Below are 16581 nucleotides of genomic sequence, written 5' to 3' on the forward strand. Positions count from 1 at the left end.
AACATCAGATAGGACTTTTTGCTGCTGCAAATTTAAATGCTAAGGGAGCAGAATTCCTACAATTCCTATGTTGAGACATTTTTAGAAGGCATCTGTAGTGAAATGGTTTATGATTTCTGATTATATGCTTTTTATTTTTTTGGGTTTTTTTATGATTTCCACTATAAGTAGGAGAAAAAGCCGCGACAAACTTCAAATTTAGTGTAATGCTGCTGGCATTAAATTTCTATGTAGTAATTTCATAAATGTAATCTTTGCCAGTAAAGCATTTTGAAACATACTCTCTATGAAACTTTTCTGTGGTTAAAAATTGAGAAGTCACAGTGCTTGCTTGTTATCTCTGTCTCCAATATGATGGCAGAAATCAACTGTTGGAATGAAATGCACAGCACATGCTGACTATATTGCCTAAGTAACACTACCAGAACTAGCAGCTTTGCAAAGGGATGAATAGTCTGTCTCTGCGTAAATGCACCAAAACCTTTTATGAATGCTGTAGCTAAAATCTGCAGGAAACAATTTCTTGCTGGTCTTAATGTCAGGTTTGAAAATTCTATGTGTTCTAATTACTCTGGTGGAATCGTAGAATGGTTTGGGTTGGAAGGGACCTTAAAGATTGTCTAGTTCCAGTGCCTCTGCTGTGGGCAGGGACACTTCCTGTTACACCAGGCTACTCAATGTCCAATCCAGCATGGCCTTGAATGTATCCTCTTCCCTTCCTTCCCTCCCTTCTTTCTTCCTCTTCTCCCTCTTCCTACATGCTGTTTTGGTACAATGAAAGGCTTGCATGTGTCTCCAGGATTTGATTCAGTATCAGCCAATGTGCCAAAACACATCTGTGGCCTCACTGGACACAAGTGAGCTGCTTCAGCTCAAGCTCAATTGGATGTGCCAAACTAGTGTGTTTTTCATTAGTGTGTAGGCCTATGTGATCAAGGGTGATTATTCTTGTAGAGAAGGCAACTTCACAATTTTGTATTTAGGAGCGTAACTGGGGACTAAAGAAGTCCAGATATCCATGGTAAAATTATGAAAGCTGCTTCATTGTTTGTTTGTTTGTTTGTAATACTCCGTATGTGTTTTGTGGCTTTTAAAGGAGATTTAGTTCATTAGTTTATAATTCTCTTGAGTTTTTCTGAATGATTAGCTGATGGACAAATTGGAAATGTGATTTTTTTTTTTCCAGCAGGAGAGAAAAATTTCTCTTCGGTATACAGTAAAGCTAGTGGAGGGATTAAAAGGGTCATTTAGCATCAGCCATCTTTTACAATTCTGTGTTTAAAGTCTGAAAAGAGATGGTTGAATTTTTCTCACAGTTTCTTGCCATGTCCCAAAGAAAGTAAGAGTCTCTGTCAGTTCCTTTCCGTGTGTAAATTCAGGTAAAGCAGATAAACTTCCTGCCCTAATAAAGCTTTGTGGGAATACGAGTGTTGGAGTCATATTCTGGAAGAGGTTTTGTTTTAAAGATAGTGATGAATTTGAATTAAATATGAATATAATGGCACTATTTAGAATCCTGAGTAATTTTGCAGGTGCAACAGAGCATAGTGTGAATGACGAAAGAGTTTAGGAGTCAGGAAGCTCCTTCACTTTCTGTTGTACCCTTGTAAGACCTGTCAGTCTCCATCATTCTTAGCAAGGGAAATGGAGCTTTTTTTCTAGTTATTTTTTTAAACTTACCTCTTGAAATACTGAACATCCTTACAGGACGTTTACATTGTAATGAGCTTCAAACAGTATCTTTATGCATACTGATTCCTAGTCTACTTTGAATTCAAGTCAATAGAAGACATCTTCGATGCATTTAATAGACATAGAGTCTCTGAAAGCAAGGTGGTGGACACAATTTGTATGCTCAAAGTGGTATGCGAGTGCCAAGTGCTATCAGCAGCACCTCTGTTTCTGAAATTGATTTTTTTTTTCCCTATGCCCTCTGTTTCTGCTTCGAAGCAACACCCACATTCCTGTTGAAATCACAGAGTCCCAGAGTGGTTGAAGTTGTAAAGGACTTCTGGAGATCATCGGGTCCAATCCCTTTGCTTAGGCAGGAATATGTAGAGCCAGTTGTCCAGGACCACGTCCAGGTTTCCTGTGTGCAGCTCCCTGTCTGGGCAAACCATGCCAGAAAAAAAAAAAGGTGGTTTCCAGATGTTCAGAAGAGAACCCCCTGTGTTTCAGTTCATGTCCGTTGCCTCTGGTCCTGTCACTGGGCACCACAAAAGAGAGCCTAGCTCTCTGTTCTTTGCACCCCTCCTTCAGTGTTTATATACATAGATTAGATCCCTAACTCACTTTCATTTAATCAAGAGCTTACAGGAGGACTGCCATCCAGCATTTTGTAGACAGTTCTGTGCTCTACCAATTCATGATAGATTTCTGCATGATTTTTTATCATACTGGGCATACCTTTGTCTGTCAAAAAGGCTAATTATTTAAGGGACACTCAGGGAGTGAAACAACTGGTATTTGGGTCTTTAAGTCTTTTCTTAAGTTTTTGTTTGGAGGTAGTACTTACTCCATTCACATTTTCACTGCCATGGAGTCAGGTTCTGTTGAAGTTCTAACAAAGCCTTTCATTGACGTTAGAGACTTAAGGAGAAAGGTGGCAAGTAAAGGATTACCCTTTAATTTTTAGGGCCCGAAATAAATGAATGAATTGTATCTGGGGTGAAAGTACTGCAGAGGGCCTAAAATGTGTGTAATCCTGGTTACCGGAGACTTGTGTTGGCCTGTAGTCTTGGCTTACATCATCAAGATTTATGGACCTTATTATAGTCATATTTCTAGTGACTTAGGATATTTATGTTAAGAAAATTTCCTTTAGATTATTAACCCTAATAATTAATTTTGCCTCTCATTTTTCAAGGTCTTATGCTGCCAATGTTGTTTACATTTGTTAGCATCTTTTAGTCTTTGTAGTTTCTTTGAAATGTGGTGCTAAGTAAAACTGTGTTGGATATTCTCAGCTGAAATCTGTTTGTGGTGATCCTTGTTCATTTCATCAAAGGCAGCAAAACTGAATGGGTGCTTTTCCTTTCCTCCATCTCCTAATTAGGAGTGGAGTGGGGAAGCATTGTTTAGATTTCTGCAGTCTAAAGCACCATCTTTTTCAAAACTGCAAGCAGTTTGACTGAATGAATGTTAAGAATGAGGAAGATCTGGAATATTTTTCCTTCAACACATCATCTGATGGAAAGGGAGCATTCTATCTGCAAGGAGATTGTGAATTGGGATGGTCAGAAGGAAGTAGCAGGAGTATAATTTCATATCTTGTCTGAATCCAGATGATGGTCATAGTTCTGAGCATAAAATGCAGATGTTCGGCTGTGTTCTTTCAGACTCTGCATAGCACCTCAAAGGAGTAAATCCGTAAGTGTAGTCCAAACATCATGTTATTCCACTACGTAGGTAACTGATCACTGGAAAAGCAATGTACTTTTTGCAGGATGCCCTGTCACTTCCTGAGCCTCAGTTGTATGAGAAAATAGAGTAGGTAAATTGAAACAGCAAAATTAGTAAATTTTGACTGGGGATGGGAAAAAGAGAAGCAAGCTAAAGTTTGAGAAACAAGGAAATACTCTTTAGTAGCTCCCTCCCTTTTTCAAACATGCTTAACAGCTCACTTGTCTTTGAGGACTGTAGCTATGCAATATGTATGTGAGGAGAGATAGAGAAAGTGGCCTTAGGGGATACAAGTTTGTCAAATGCTCTAGAGTTTTAGGGTACAAACCCAAGCCCTTAAAGTCTGTTGTCTGCATACTTCTACTGAGAATTAGTGCTTCAGCTCAAGGATTAATAAATAATAAGAAATATCCTCTGTACTCACTGGGATAAATGGCAGGTGTTAAACAGTTAAAAAAAATTATCACATGAAAATATAAGTCATTGTGCTTTGTTAGAGTCAAAAGTCTGTTCCTGCATGTGTGGGAATGAATTAACCTATAATGTCAGGGAAAAGTTCCTCTTCAGACTTCAACACTGCCTTTTCTCCACAGCGAAGCATCAGTTTAGTCTGACTTCATTACTGTGCACATGCACATGCATGCAGTAAAGCTGAAGTACTCAGGACTTGCAGTGAAAGGCTGTCAACATGCTATACTAGAAAGAAAAGAAAAACTTATAGCATAAGCTAAATAATCCCTTAAAATAACAGTAAGAAGTTGTTATTCATGGCCAGTTTGAGTTTACAGAGCACAAGTCTACTGGATGTCATTCACCTTAGCTTGGAGCAGACTCAGAAAGAGGATAAGTAGGATGTTCTCCAAGGCAATTAATTAGCCGTTGAAACTGCTGCAGCACAGAAGGTGTAATTGATAGCCCAAATAAATGCTGGCTGGTGTAGAGATGAGGAAATAGTCATGAGTAAAAGATAATCGAAACTGCAGTTGTTCACTGGTGAGTAATGGTTGGTCTTACCCAGTCAGGTTTTGGGGGGAGCTCTCTGCCCTGTGTTTTAAACAGTCCTTGACCTAGCAAGTATATCAGAAGAATGAATTGACCTTTGATGGATGGAGTTGTCAAATCAGCGCTGAATGGCTTGGAGTGAGGCTGAATGGATGAATGAGTACTCTGAGTGAGAAGGAGCAAACAGTGCTGGAGATGAATGGGATTGACTTGCTGTGTTGTGTGCTTAACTTGATGGTTGAGTTATGAGAGGGTAGTGGGGTTCTGTGGTTTCCTGCATGAGCATCCAGGAAGTGAATGCCTTAAGAAGGCATGTGCATGTTACCAGTGCCCTGCAAAGCTGGAAGAATGAGTTTAAGAATGAAATCGTGTGTGTCAGCTGGATTGTACATTATGGTGCGTTACTACCTTTCTTTGCTTGTATGTTTCTGTACTGATTGACAGATAGCTATCTCTCCTTTCAGTCTTCTTCCTAGAGGTTTTTATATGCACGTACCCTTGCTGTAGCTTAGTATGGCATAAATGACTGACTGCCCACGTAGCAGAGTTCTGGGTTTTATCCAAAACAACTTCTTGGGTTAAGTGCTCAGTGGTTTTGACAGCAGAAAGAAGCGGACAGTGATCTTTGAATTTTGTTTTGCTAGGATGAACCATGTAGAACAGCATCTCGTTTCTCATTCAGTGGTATATGTGTCACTTATCAGAGGTGAGTCAGTGCACTGTATAATAAGGCTTTCCAGTTTTTTGCTTTTACATGAGGTGAGTTACATGGAGGTGAGTTTCTGGCAATAAAAGAAGCAGCCATTTACTAGTAAAACAGTAGTGCAGTAGTTCTTAATTTTAGATAACGGGAAACTTTGCAGCCTGAGTAAATTTTGATGCATATGTAAGCTTTTTTCTGCAGCATTATGTCCCACCTTTACTTCACTCTATGCACATTCTTTCGTGCCTAGTTACAGATGACCTCAGCATACTACTAAACATCCTTTGTAAGACTTATTTCCTCAAACTAGCCATCTTATTACAAAACTTATGCTTATTGAGTAGAAAAGGAAAGCTAAAACAACATTTTGCTTCTACCTAGAGAACTGTAAAAGCAAGAATCTGTTAACAAACAGAGAACAGAAAGGTTTTTATCCATAGTCAGTAAGACCTATCATTACTGGCACCCATGTCTCATCCACCCCCCATCAGAAAATGTTACAAGCAGTTGAAGAATTTTTGTCAAACTAAAGCAAAGCACATGAACACATTTGGGAACAGCATATTTCCATTGCTGTGACCAAGAGACATATGTCCATCTCAATTGACAAGCGTGACAAAGAGACGTACGGTGTTTTCCATAGGGTTAAAATTATATTCTTGCTCTCAGCTAATTCTAATTCTTCTTTGCTTGAGTTATTGTGTTAGAAAATATCGTCTTGAAACATCCTTTGGTGGTGGGGACAACACAAAGATATGGTTCACATAGCCTTCCTTACATTTTGTGTGAAGTTTATATAGTCTATCAGCTCAGTAAAGAATTGAGAATTAAGCAAAGCCATCTTTGAAAAATGAATAAAAATGAGGTGGCTAAACATCTGATTACAACTGTCTGGAACATCTTCAGAGATCTTTCCTCTATTGAAAATAAGTCTTTGAAGATGGTCCAAATGACGGTATCGTAAATCATGCTGGAGTGTATCTGCAGACAAAGGAGAGGGGAACAAATCCTTTTTGCATACTTTATTAAATAATAACTTCTAGAAGTATTGAGCTGTTCCAGATGTTCCCATTCACTCTGTGATATTGTGTGGGAGAGCAAACCCAGTCCATATGAAATAAGTTGTAAAGTGACAGGAGAACAAAGCTTGTCCAAATCATCGTGTGCCTTATTTCCATGTCCTAATAATACACTACTAAACCTATTGTAATTTCCATTGCACAGGAAAATTTTGGTGCCTGACTTGGAGTTAATTTTACAGTGGTTAACAGTAAATTTAAATAGAGTTTTTAGCTAAACTGAAGTTAAAAACTAAGATTTTAAAACTGGAGTTTTAACTAAATTTATTTTAAGCTAAACTAATTTAAGTTAATTTTTAAGCTGAAGTTAAAAGTGGCGTTTTAGTGACATTTGGCAGCACAGTAATTTTTAAATTAATTTGTCGTGTACTTACTCCACAAAGTTTTATCAGTCCTCTGACTTTCAGGATGTGGGCCTGGGTGTAGCATCATTATGAGATCTCTGTATGGGTTTGGAGATACCACTTTGTATTTTGCAACAGGCTTGTGGCCCATACTTGGCACAATGTAAAAAGGCTAAGAAACTAAAGTGGCCAGACCTGTGAAGCATTGTGTCCTACATGGGCAGGTTTAGTGGCCTGCTTGGATTTGGAGTAGAGTTTAGACCTTTTCATTTGCTTGTTAAATTAATCGGTTATAAGGAGCTTGGGCTTCTATATACTATCCGTTCTAAATAGGGGGACAAAGGAGTAGTTTGCTTGTGAATCATTGCTAAACATGGGGTATTTTTTCAAGAACAGAGAGATTTTTCTTGCTGCGATAATGCTTCCTTTCTACATTTTAGAAAGATTAAGGCACTGAAGATATCGCAGATGCACCTCAGTTGGCTTTTAGTCTCATTAATCCCTTTGAAACAGTATTCCTATAGAGCTATGAATCAGAAAATTTAAGCATAACAAGATACTCTTGTTAGCAGTTGCATCAGGAATCTTTTTTAACTGTATATATGTTCGCTTGTCCTTTTTCCACCACAACAATGTTTGAGTTTTGCCTAGCCGTCTTTGAAGTGTTATTTTTCCTTGAAGTTTGTAACAGTGATTGTAAAGCTGATTCTAAATTCTTAAAGTAGATTTGCTGAGGTTTAAGCATAAAGCTGTCTTGAAAGTTTGATCATTAAATGCCTTCTTCAAAAATGTTAGACTTTGTAGAAGATAAATGATGCCAGAGGAAAAAATAACTTTTGATTTAAATAGTGTTGTGGTAGCACTTTATGATGTGGGGCAGTCCCTGAAGTCTCCTCTGGTGGAAGGTAACTTAAGGAGGTTTTTTTCCCCTCAATGAATTGTTAAGTATTGAATCCTCGTGTTTCACAGTAATGGGTAGTCAGTATTATGCAGCTCTTTTTAAACTGCTGTACAGGCAGTAGCATCTGGAATTTCTGCAATGCTAATATAATTCCCTCCAAAGTCTTATTTCAGCCTTCATGATTATGCTGAGGTCTGTGATAGGAGCACTAGAAAAACAGCCCTGTGGGCGTTCTCACTGTGCCTTTCTTATGAGAACCCTGAATTTTATCAGTCTGTGGCTTGAACTTATAGAACCTCTTTTTACACAGGTTCAATATATGGTGAGAAGCTCACTTAAAGTGCATTTGCTTTGTCAGCTCCTCCTTATGCTCCTCTGTGTGTGACATGATTGTATGCAGCAACAATTTACAAGTTGTCTGTCTGCAGAATGTTATTTGTTCTGGGTATTAGTTTTTTAATTACAATATCTGCTAAATTGAATTGGATGATTCATCAGTTAAACATACATCCTAGTAAGTTTTCATTTTGATTCTTCAAACCATGTGTAATTTTCTTAAACTATGTACATGTGGCTTGTGTGAATCCTTGTCAGACTTTCTTAAATGTATAGATACTGCATTTTGTCCCTTGTGAAAGGGATAATGTTAAAATTAATTCAACATTCCAAAAATCGTACCATGGAATAAATCAAGTTAACAAGTGAGAAGCTGTCTATGGAATAATAGTAAACATTGCTTAAGCTCTATCCATAGAAGGTGACCTTAACTGTTACTCAGGTTTTGATGATGGAAGTGGTTAAAATTACTTTTACAATTTCTGACAGTTATATTTCAATGCCATAATCATGTTTGCAACCTATCGGATAATTTCAGCACAGAGCTTTTAAGATTAGTATCTTGTAAAACCTGAATAATCTATTTGTTCCCTTTTGATGGCAATAATTCTTACTTTCCAGATTTTCAGTACGACACAATTTTTCAAACTTAAGGCCAGTGTGAAATTTCACGTAATAGTATTAGGTTCAAAGCTTGGTAGCACCTTTTGATTTAGAAAAACAAACCATCATCCATACAAAAGCTTTGATCACCCATTGTATTTTAAAACTACAAATAAAATCTAATAATCTGACACATTTTCTTTAATCGTTGAAGCTGATGTAGATCTTTGTTACAATTTCCAAAAGATACTCTTAAGTAATGTCTTATGTGGTCTTACATTTAAATGTGAAAAAATTACAATTAATGGCTCCAGTTTGAAGTTAATTCTTGGTGATTTGATATATATCATCTGGTGTTGTCTAAACTGCTCTACAGTTGATTGAAGGCACTATTTTCAAATAAAGCTGTTCTACAGTATCATTATACTACTGTATTTAGTGTTGATGCGGCCTCACCTTGAGTATTGTGTGCAGTTCTGGTGAATGTGAAGGTCCTTGATTGTGTCCAGAGGAGGGCAAAAAAGCTGGTGAAATGGCCGGAAGGAATGCCCTGTGAGGAGCAGGTAAGGACTTTGGGGTTATCTACTTTGGACAGAAGGAGGCTGAGGAGCGACCTCATTGCTTTCTACAGCTTCCTGAGGAGGGGAAGTGGAGAGGGAGGTACTAATTTCTGTTCCCTGGTACCAGTGCCAGGGTGGGTGGTAATGGCTCAAAGCTGTGTCAGGGGAAGTTCAAACTTGACATTAGGAAGCAGTTCTTTAGTGAGCGGGTGATCAAACCCTGGAGAGGCGGTTGGTGCCCTAGTCCCGTCACTGTTTAAGAGCATTTGGACAGTGCCTTTCAGAAAATGCTTTGGCTTTTGGTCAGTCCTGAAGTTGTCAGGCAGCAGGATCATTGTAGGTCCCTTCCTGCTAAAATATTCTTTTCCCTTTCCTTTTCTATTCTTTCCCTTTCTATTCTTTTGTTTTCTAGTCTATTCTTTTCTATTCTAATTTGAGCATTACCCAATCAGTGTATGATTCAGGTTGAAAGGAACCTCAAGAGGTCATTGGATCCAACCTCCTGCTCAAAGCAGGCTTTGTTAGATCAAGTTGCCCATGATTGTGTCCAGTGAAGTTTTTAAAACCTCCAAGGTTGCAGGTTTCAGAGCATTTCCAGACACCTGCTCCAGGGATTGTCCCTTCATTTTGTGCAGCTCTTTTTCCTTGCATATGGTCAGAATTTTCCTTGCTGCAACTTGTCTGTTGCCTCTTGTCCTTGCATCTCTGATAAGAGTCTGGCTGCATCTCTGTAATCCCTCCTCTATGCAGTTGAAGACAGCAGTGAGGGCGCATTTTATGTCTGTTGCTGCGAGTAAGCAAGCCAGTTTCCTCAGCCTCCTCATGTTTTGTGCTCTGCTCCCTGATGGTTTCGGTAACACTTTGCTGGATTCAGTCCAGTTTTTCTTCAGGACCCAAAACTGGACACTGTGCTCCAGAAGTGGCCTTCGAAATACTGAATAGAGGGGAGTGGTTGCTTTTCTTTAACCTGGTGGCTACTATCTTTCTTTTACAGTTCAGCATGCAATTGGACTTTTGCCACAAGGGCAACAATCAAGATCCCCATGGTTGTGTCCTACATATCTGCTTTCTGTTCACCTGGTTTCTATTCAGTTCTATTCATAGATGTTTTATGTACAGTTTCATGAGATTACTCCATCCCAGTGCAATAAATTAAGAAAAAGCAGTGTGTCTGGCAGATAAACTGCAGTACATGTAAACTTAATTGTATTTAATTTTAATATGAAATTTAAAATACATACCTTCTTCTAGCTGGGCACAGAAACTTATTGTACAGTTAAATCACGTGTCAGAAAATCTGATCTGAAATTCCAGACTGTAGCTGTTAAATAAGAGGGTGGTCTGATTTAAAGCATTTTTCTCTACTTGCCAAGCACCTTGTTCACCTTTGCGTCACTTGCGTATAAGCACAGCCAGCTCGCTAAAGCCAGTTAAGTAAAGCGCAGAGGGGTCTGTTGCTATCTGAAATCATACTTAACTCAAACTGTGTCTGGAAGCATTTGCAGACAAAAAGGAAAGTTGATGTTGGACCTTTTGGAAGACAGGGTTTACTTTGTGTCACAGAGTGGTAGAGGTTGGAAGGGACCTCTAAAGGTCATCTGATCAATACCTCTCCTCCATCCACTCAGACAGGGCTTTGGCCATGCCCAGATGGTTTTTGGATATCTCATTGGAGGGGAAATCTACAACCTCTCTGAGCTACTTATGCTAGTGCTTGGTCACTCGTATTGAAATGAAAATGCATTTCCTGATGTTCAGAGGGAAGTTACTGTGTTTCAGTTTGTGCCCATTGCCTCTGGTCCTGCCACTGGATACCACAGAAAAGAGCCTGGCTCTGTCCTCTTTGCACCCCTCCCTTCAGGTATTTATAGACTTTAATGAGATCCTGCTGAACGTTCTCTTCTCCAGATGGAAGTGTCTCATCTTTCTTAGCCTGTCCTTGTAGGAGAGATGCTCTAGTTCCTTCATCATCTTCATGACCCTTCACTAGACTCTCTCCAGTGCATCCATGTCTCTCTTGTGCTGGGGAATGCAGAACTAGACAGAGTGTGTGCTCCAAGTATGGCCTCAGCAGTGCTGGGTAGAGGAAAATGATCACCTCCTTCAGGCTGCTGGCAATACTTGATCTAATGTAGCCCAGGATACTGGTAGACTCTTCTGCTGCAAGGGCACATTGCTGGCGCGCGTTCAGCTTTGTGTCTGCAGGATCCCCAGGTCCTCTTCTGACAAGCTGCTTTGAAGCTGGGTGGTCCCCAGTGTATACTGGTACATGGGGTCATTCTTCACGAGGTACAGGGTTTCGCGCTTCTCCTTGTTGAACCTTGTTCATGAGGTTCTTGTGTGCCCATTTCTGCAGCCTGTTGAGGTCATGCTGGATGGCAGCATGCTCCTGTGGTCTGTCAGGCACTCCTCCCAATTTTGTGTCATCAGCCAACTTGCTGAGGATTCTCTCCCTCGTTATCCAGGTCATTGATGTTGATGATGATGTTAAATGCGACTGGACCTAGTATGGACCCCTGGAGTGCACTAGTAGTTACCAGTCTCCAACTGGACTTGGCACCTCCAATCAGCACCTCTGAGCCAAGCCGTTCAGCCAGTTTTCAGTCCACCTCACTGCCTGCTATAGAATCTATACAGTAATGTTGCTTGATTTATAAAATCTGGATTCTCTTGATAGTCACAGGTAGGAAGTTGTTTCATCCATATTGCCAGATGAATAGGTTTCGTGAAGGCCTTATAGCAGGCCTTGTAAGTTCTCTGGCTGTACAAGGATTTATTTAGTCATTCATAATAGGGTTGCAGAGAGGATCCGGGGAACTACAGACCTGTCAGTCTCACCTCAGTGCCAGGGAAAGTCATGGAACAGGTAATCTTGAGTGCTATCATGAAGCACATGCAAGAGAACCGGGTGATGAGGCCCAGTCAACATGGGTTTACAAAAGGCAGATCTTGCCAAACTAACCTGATCACCTTCTATGACAAAATGACTCTACTACTGGATGGGGGAAAGGCTGTGGATGTAGTCTTCTTGGACTTCAGTAAAGCCTTTGATACAGTTTCTCACAGCATTCTGCTTCAGAAACTGTCAGCCTCTGGCCTGGACAGGCGCACACTCTCCTGGGTTGAAAACTGGTTGGATGGCCGGGCCCAGAGAGTGGTGGTCAATGGAGTTAACTCCAGCTGGAGGCCAGTTACAAGTGGAGTTCCTCAGGGCTCAGTACTGGGTCCAGCTCTGTTCAATGTCTTTATCAGTGACCTGGATGAAGGCATTGAGTGCACCCTCAGCAAGTTTGCAGATGACACTAAGCTGGGAGGAAGTGTGGATCTGCTGGAGGGTAGGAAGGCTCTGCAAAGGGATCTGAACAGGCTGGACCACTGGGCCGAGACCAATGGGATGAGGTTTAACAAGGCCAAATGCCGGGTCCTGCACTTGGGGCACAACAACCCTATGCAGCGCTACAGACTGGGGGAAGAATGGCTGGAGAGCTGCACGGAAGAGAAGGACCTGGGGGTGCTGGTTGACAGCCGACTGAACGTGAGCCAGCAGTGTGCCCAGGTGGCCAAGAAGGCCAACGGCATCTTGGCTTGTATCAGAAATGGGGTCACCAGCAGGTCCAAGGAGGTTATTCTCCCTCTGTACTCGGCACTGGTGAGACCGCACCTCGAATACTGTGTTCAGTTCTGGACCCCTCACCACAAGAAGGATGTTGAGGCTCTGGAGCGTGTCCAGAGAAGAGCAACGAAGCTGGTGAAGGGTCTGGAGAACAAGTCTTACAAGGAGTGGCTGAGAGAGCTGGGGTTGTTTAGCCTGGAGAAGAGGAGGCTGAGGGGAGACCTTATTACTCTCTACAACTACCTGAAAGGAGGTTGTGGAGAGGAGGGAGCTGGCCTCTTCTCCCAAGTGACAGGGGACAGGACAAGAGGGAATGGCCTGAAGCTCCATCAGGGGAGGTTCAGGTTGGATATCAGAAAAAAATTCTTCACAGAAAGAGTCATTGGGTACTGGAACAGGCTGCCCAGGGAGGTGGTTGAGTTGCCTTCCCTGGAGGTGTTAAAGGAACGGGTGGATGAAGTGCTGAGGGACATGGTTTAGGGAGTGTTAGGAATGGTTGGACTCGATGATCTAATGGGTCTTTTTCAACCTTGTGATTCTGTGATTCTGTAATAGGCATTTGTAAACTATTTTAAACCCAAGTCACCAATTATAAAATGTAGGATCACTCTTGCTGTGTAGCTACTATGGACATTTTGAGGCCAGAATCTGAAAACTAGTCCATATTTTGATTTTTCAACTCAAGTCAGTGACTATTTTGTGTATGCTGTGTCAATATATGTAGCCACAACTAACTGTTACTTAGCAGCCAAGTTTATGAAGTTTCTGCAGAGTTGTATAACAATTGAATAAACTGGGTTATGAAACAGAATGTGCCTTACATCATCATGGCACTTTTGAATATTTTGAGTGTTTTCATTTTGGTGTTTTTTAGTTAGTTTGTTTTGCTTTGGGTTTTTTTTTTTTGTAGCATAGTATTCTCAGGCTAGTGTAACTAAACAAGGCAGAATTAATACTGAAACCTTGCTGGCACTTAGTGGGGAATTTTAATCAAGTGGGACACTGAAGACCAAGACTTTTCACATCACTTTTCACTCTCTGACATAAATTTTTATATTTCATATTTTGACAATCTTGCATGCAACTCATTATATGTAATGAATCAGGACATGCATTCTGCAGAGAGACTGGGATAACATAGGTGCTGGTGGTACTATCCACAGTAGGTAGAAGTGGAAGTTCCTGAGAGTGTTGTGCAGGGATAGTTCCCGATGCTGTAATGCTCACTGAATGTACTTTGACAGCGTGAAGAGACTTGATGGAGAAAGACAATGTCTGGAATGTGGAGATAATAACTGTAGCGTCTGAAAACTTAGACTTTGGTTAAGTTTCTTGTTTCACTTGTGGAGTAAAGGATATGCATAGATCACTGATTGCAGAGAAGTTCCTGTTAATCACTGTTTATATGACTGTGACCTGCTTCTTCATACTTTGTAATAGATAATACGTGAGTGAATTGCTGTCCAAAGACAATTTATGTGGAGGGTCAGATAAATATTATTTCTAGTGTTGAATAACTTTTCTAATTTATAGTTGACAAGGAAAGTTAATTTTCAGAAAGATAATACAATGAGATTATTCTTGGACTGCTTCAGAGGCTTTAAATTTTCTCAGAAAAAAGTACCTGTTTTTTAGGGTTGATCTAAAACTTGTTGAAGTTATCATTTGCTTCATTTGACTCTGATGAAGCTCATGCTCCAAAACGGTAATGTGTTTTAGTTTAGATTTGATTTCAGTAATGAGTATTCCAGTGACCTTAAAAAACTAGCTGCGAGGTCCTCTATAAACTTCTTTGAAAGGGAGACTGTTTGGATCATTATCTAAGGTAAGTGCTTTAAAATAAAGGGTTGACTGAGCTTCAGAAATGTACTGTTCAGGTTGTGGGGTTTTTTTTATATCAGTATTATTTAATATTGTGAAGCTCAGTGTCTTTGATTGTGTTAGAAGATTGTCTTTATGAAATTGCAACTACTGTTTAGTCCTGTGAAGGTGAGAAGACCTGAAATTACGAACCTGTGAGATTAATGTACTGGCGAACCATGTTTAGATGGATTAGATGAAACAAAATCTGGTACTGTTGGAACAATTTATATTTTTAAACATATTTGATTTGGGAAGAAGTACTGCTTTATGCCCTTGAATATCCTGGCTTGTTCTCCTGGCTCAGCTTACTTTTGTGCTCTGTTCCTCAGACTCAAAAAGGTTATAGCTCCTGTGTGTATCTAATACTTATTTTTTCTGTTTAAGCGTGAGTACCGTGTGTAACAGCAGCCGTACCGTGAGGTGGGTTTGGAAGGGCTATGGTTTGTGTTATCTAAAAAGGTGGGTTTTGGGGAAAATACAGACCTGGAAAGCAGTAGTGGGTTTGCTGTGTAGAGCAGATGTGTGTTGGAGATGGAAAGAGAATTCTGTTTTCCTTTTGGCCGCCCTTCGCGCCCCCTGCTGGCAGGCTCTACCAGTGGCATTGGGAGTAACTTCTGAAAATGAGTGTCAGCAGAAACATGCTGCTTCACTCCTCTGGAACAAGGTATACTGCAAATATTTTCCAACATGTGTCAGTAAGGAAAACTACAACTGTTTGGGTTCTCTCCCCCACCCCCTTCCCCCAAGCTGTGTGGTTTTGTAAAGCAGTTATGAAACCAGTTATTTTATGAGCATCCTTGAACAAAATCACTGAAAGAACGATAGTGAAGTTTGGTTTAACAGCTCTAACTTAAAAAAAAAATTTTATTTATTAGTTTACCCATTTGTTTTCAGCAACAGGTACACAAGATGACATTGCAACAGGGAGAAGGATCAGAAAATTAAGTGTTGGGCAGTATGATAATGATGTCCCTGGGCAGCCATCGTATAACAGGTGTGGATGGATGAAATCTCCTGTTGCTGACCAAGCTGTAAATCCAGGATTATCGTTTGCTGTAGGGGAGACCAAGAAGGTAAACAATGAAGAATTTTTCAGGAAAGACTTAAGTGAATGGCTGGTAGGGACTCCCATGTTCATGTTCAGTGTCCAAAATAAATATGAAGCAATTGGACAGTTCCATCATAGCAATAAGGAAAAGAAACCACTGTAGTTATGTTGGAAATGCAATTCAGTGTCCTGTTATTGTCTTCTTTGTGTGTTTACATTTTTTTCAGTGTTCCAAAAATCTCTCTGCTTGAGAGATCGGATTACATGGAACCTTCTGTAATCTGATGAAAAATGCCCCACTGTGTTGTAGGGTTAAGTGGGATTTTTCACATTGTAATTTTGCTTTTTTGTGCCCTTTTTAGATGACTGTTGCATGCTACCAAGATGAAATAGATGGGGGAATCTTCTTCCCAATGAAAAATGGAAATGAAGCTGTCCTATGCACACCAGCTTTTCTGCTGTCGCCAGAGACATCATATGGTAAGGAAATGTCTTCTATTTCTTTTATTGCAATAGTACTATTAATATTTTAGCTGTTACTGAAGAGGAATTATACTTTTCTTTTCTCCTAGTGAAAACACCTCCACTATACCATCCGCAGATTCCTTCCAGCCAAAGGATCAGCAGCCTGTCTCAGCCATACAGAACCAGTCCTGGTAAGATATCCTAGTTCTTAAATAATTTCAAACTGAACGGTGTATGGAGATAACTAGCATGACAGTTGTTAATCCTTTGTAAATAGGAACTATACCTGTGGAATTCATTCAAGTGCAAGTCACAGAAATTGAATTTAGCAGTACTTAAAAAATACATAGCAGTACATAAAAAATAAATAATGAAAGTTTAGAAAGAAAGACTTAATGCTAGTTATTGCCAGCAGGGAGTCCCATGTTCATGTTCAGTGTCTAAAACCACTTTAGAGTAATTGGGCTGTTGTGTGATGGCAGTAAGAGGAAATGCAATTCAGTGTTTGAGGTTATCCTGCTTTTGGTCTCTGTACATGTTTGCATGGTTTCAGTGTTCTACAGTCTCTCTGCAGATATTTGATAATGGCAAAATAGTACAGTAAGGAGACTTGAGTTCCTTGTGATTGTTAGTAGGTTTTGTCTGCATCTGAGGAAGGAAGG

The 16581-nt window shown here is 40.1% G+C and overlaps 1 protein-coding gene across 11 annotated transcripts in view; it reads left to right on the top strand.

Moving 5' to 3' along the window:
- TNS3 (tensin 3) overlaps positions 1–16581 on the top strand; it is a 221051-nt gene that overhangs the window by 153338 nt on the left and 51132 nt on the right. For all 11 annotated transcript variants that reach the window (XM_054060590.1, XM_054060591.1, XM_054060592.1 and 8 more), the window contains 3 exons: positions 15301–15479; positions 15817–15934; positions 16027–16110. In XM_054060590.1, coding sequence (XP_053916565.1) covers positions 15301–15479; positions 15817–15934; positions 16027–16110 — 381 coding nt within the window. The remainder of the gene's footprint in view (positions 1–15300; positions 15480–15816; positions 15935–16026; positions 16111–16581) is intronic.

The sequence above is a fragment of the Cuculus canorus genome, chromosome 2, assembly GCF_017976375.1.
Source record: "Cuculus canorus isolate bCucCan1 chromosome 2, bCucCan1.pri, whole genome shotgun sequence".
Taxonomy (NCBI): Eukaryota; Metazoa; Chordata; class Aves; order Cuculiformes; family Cuculidae; genus Cuculus; species Cuculus canorus.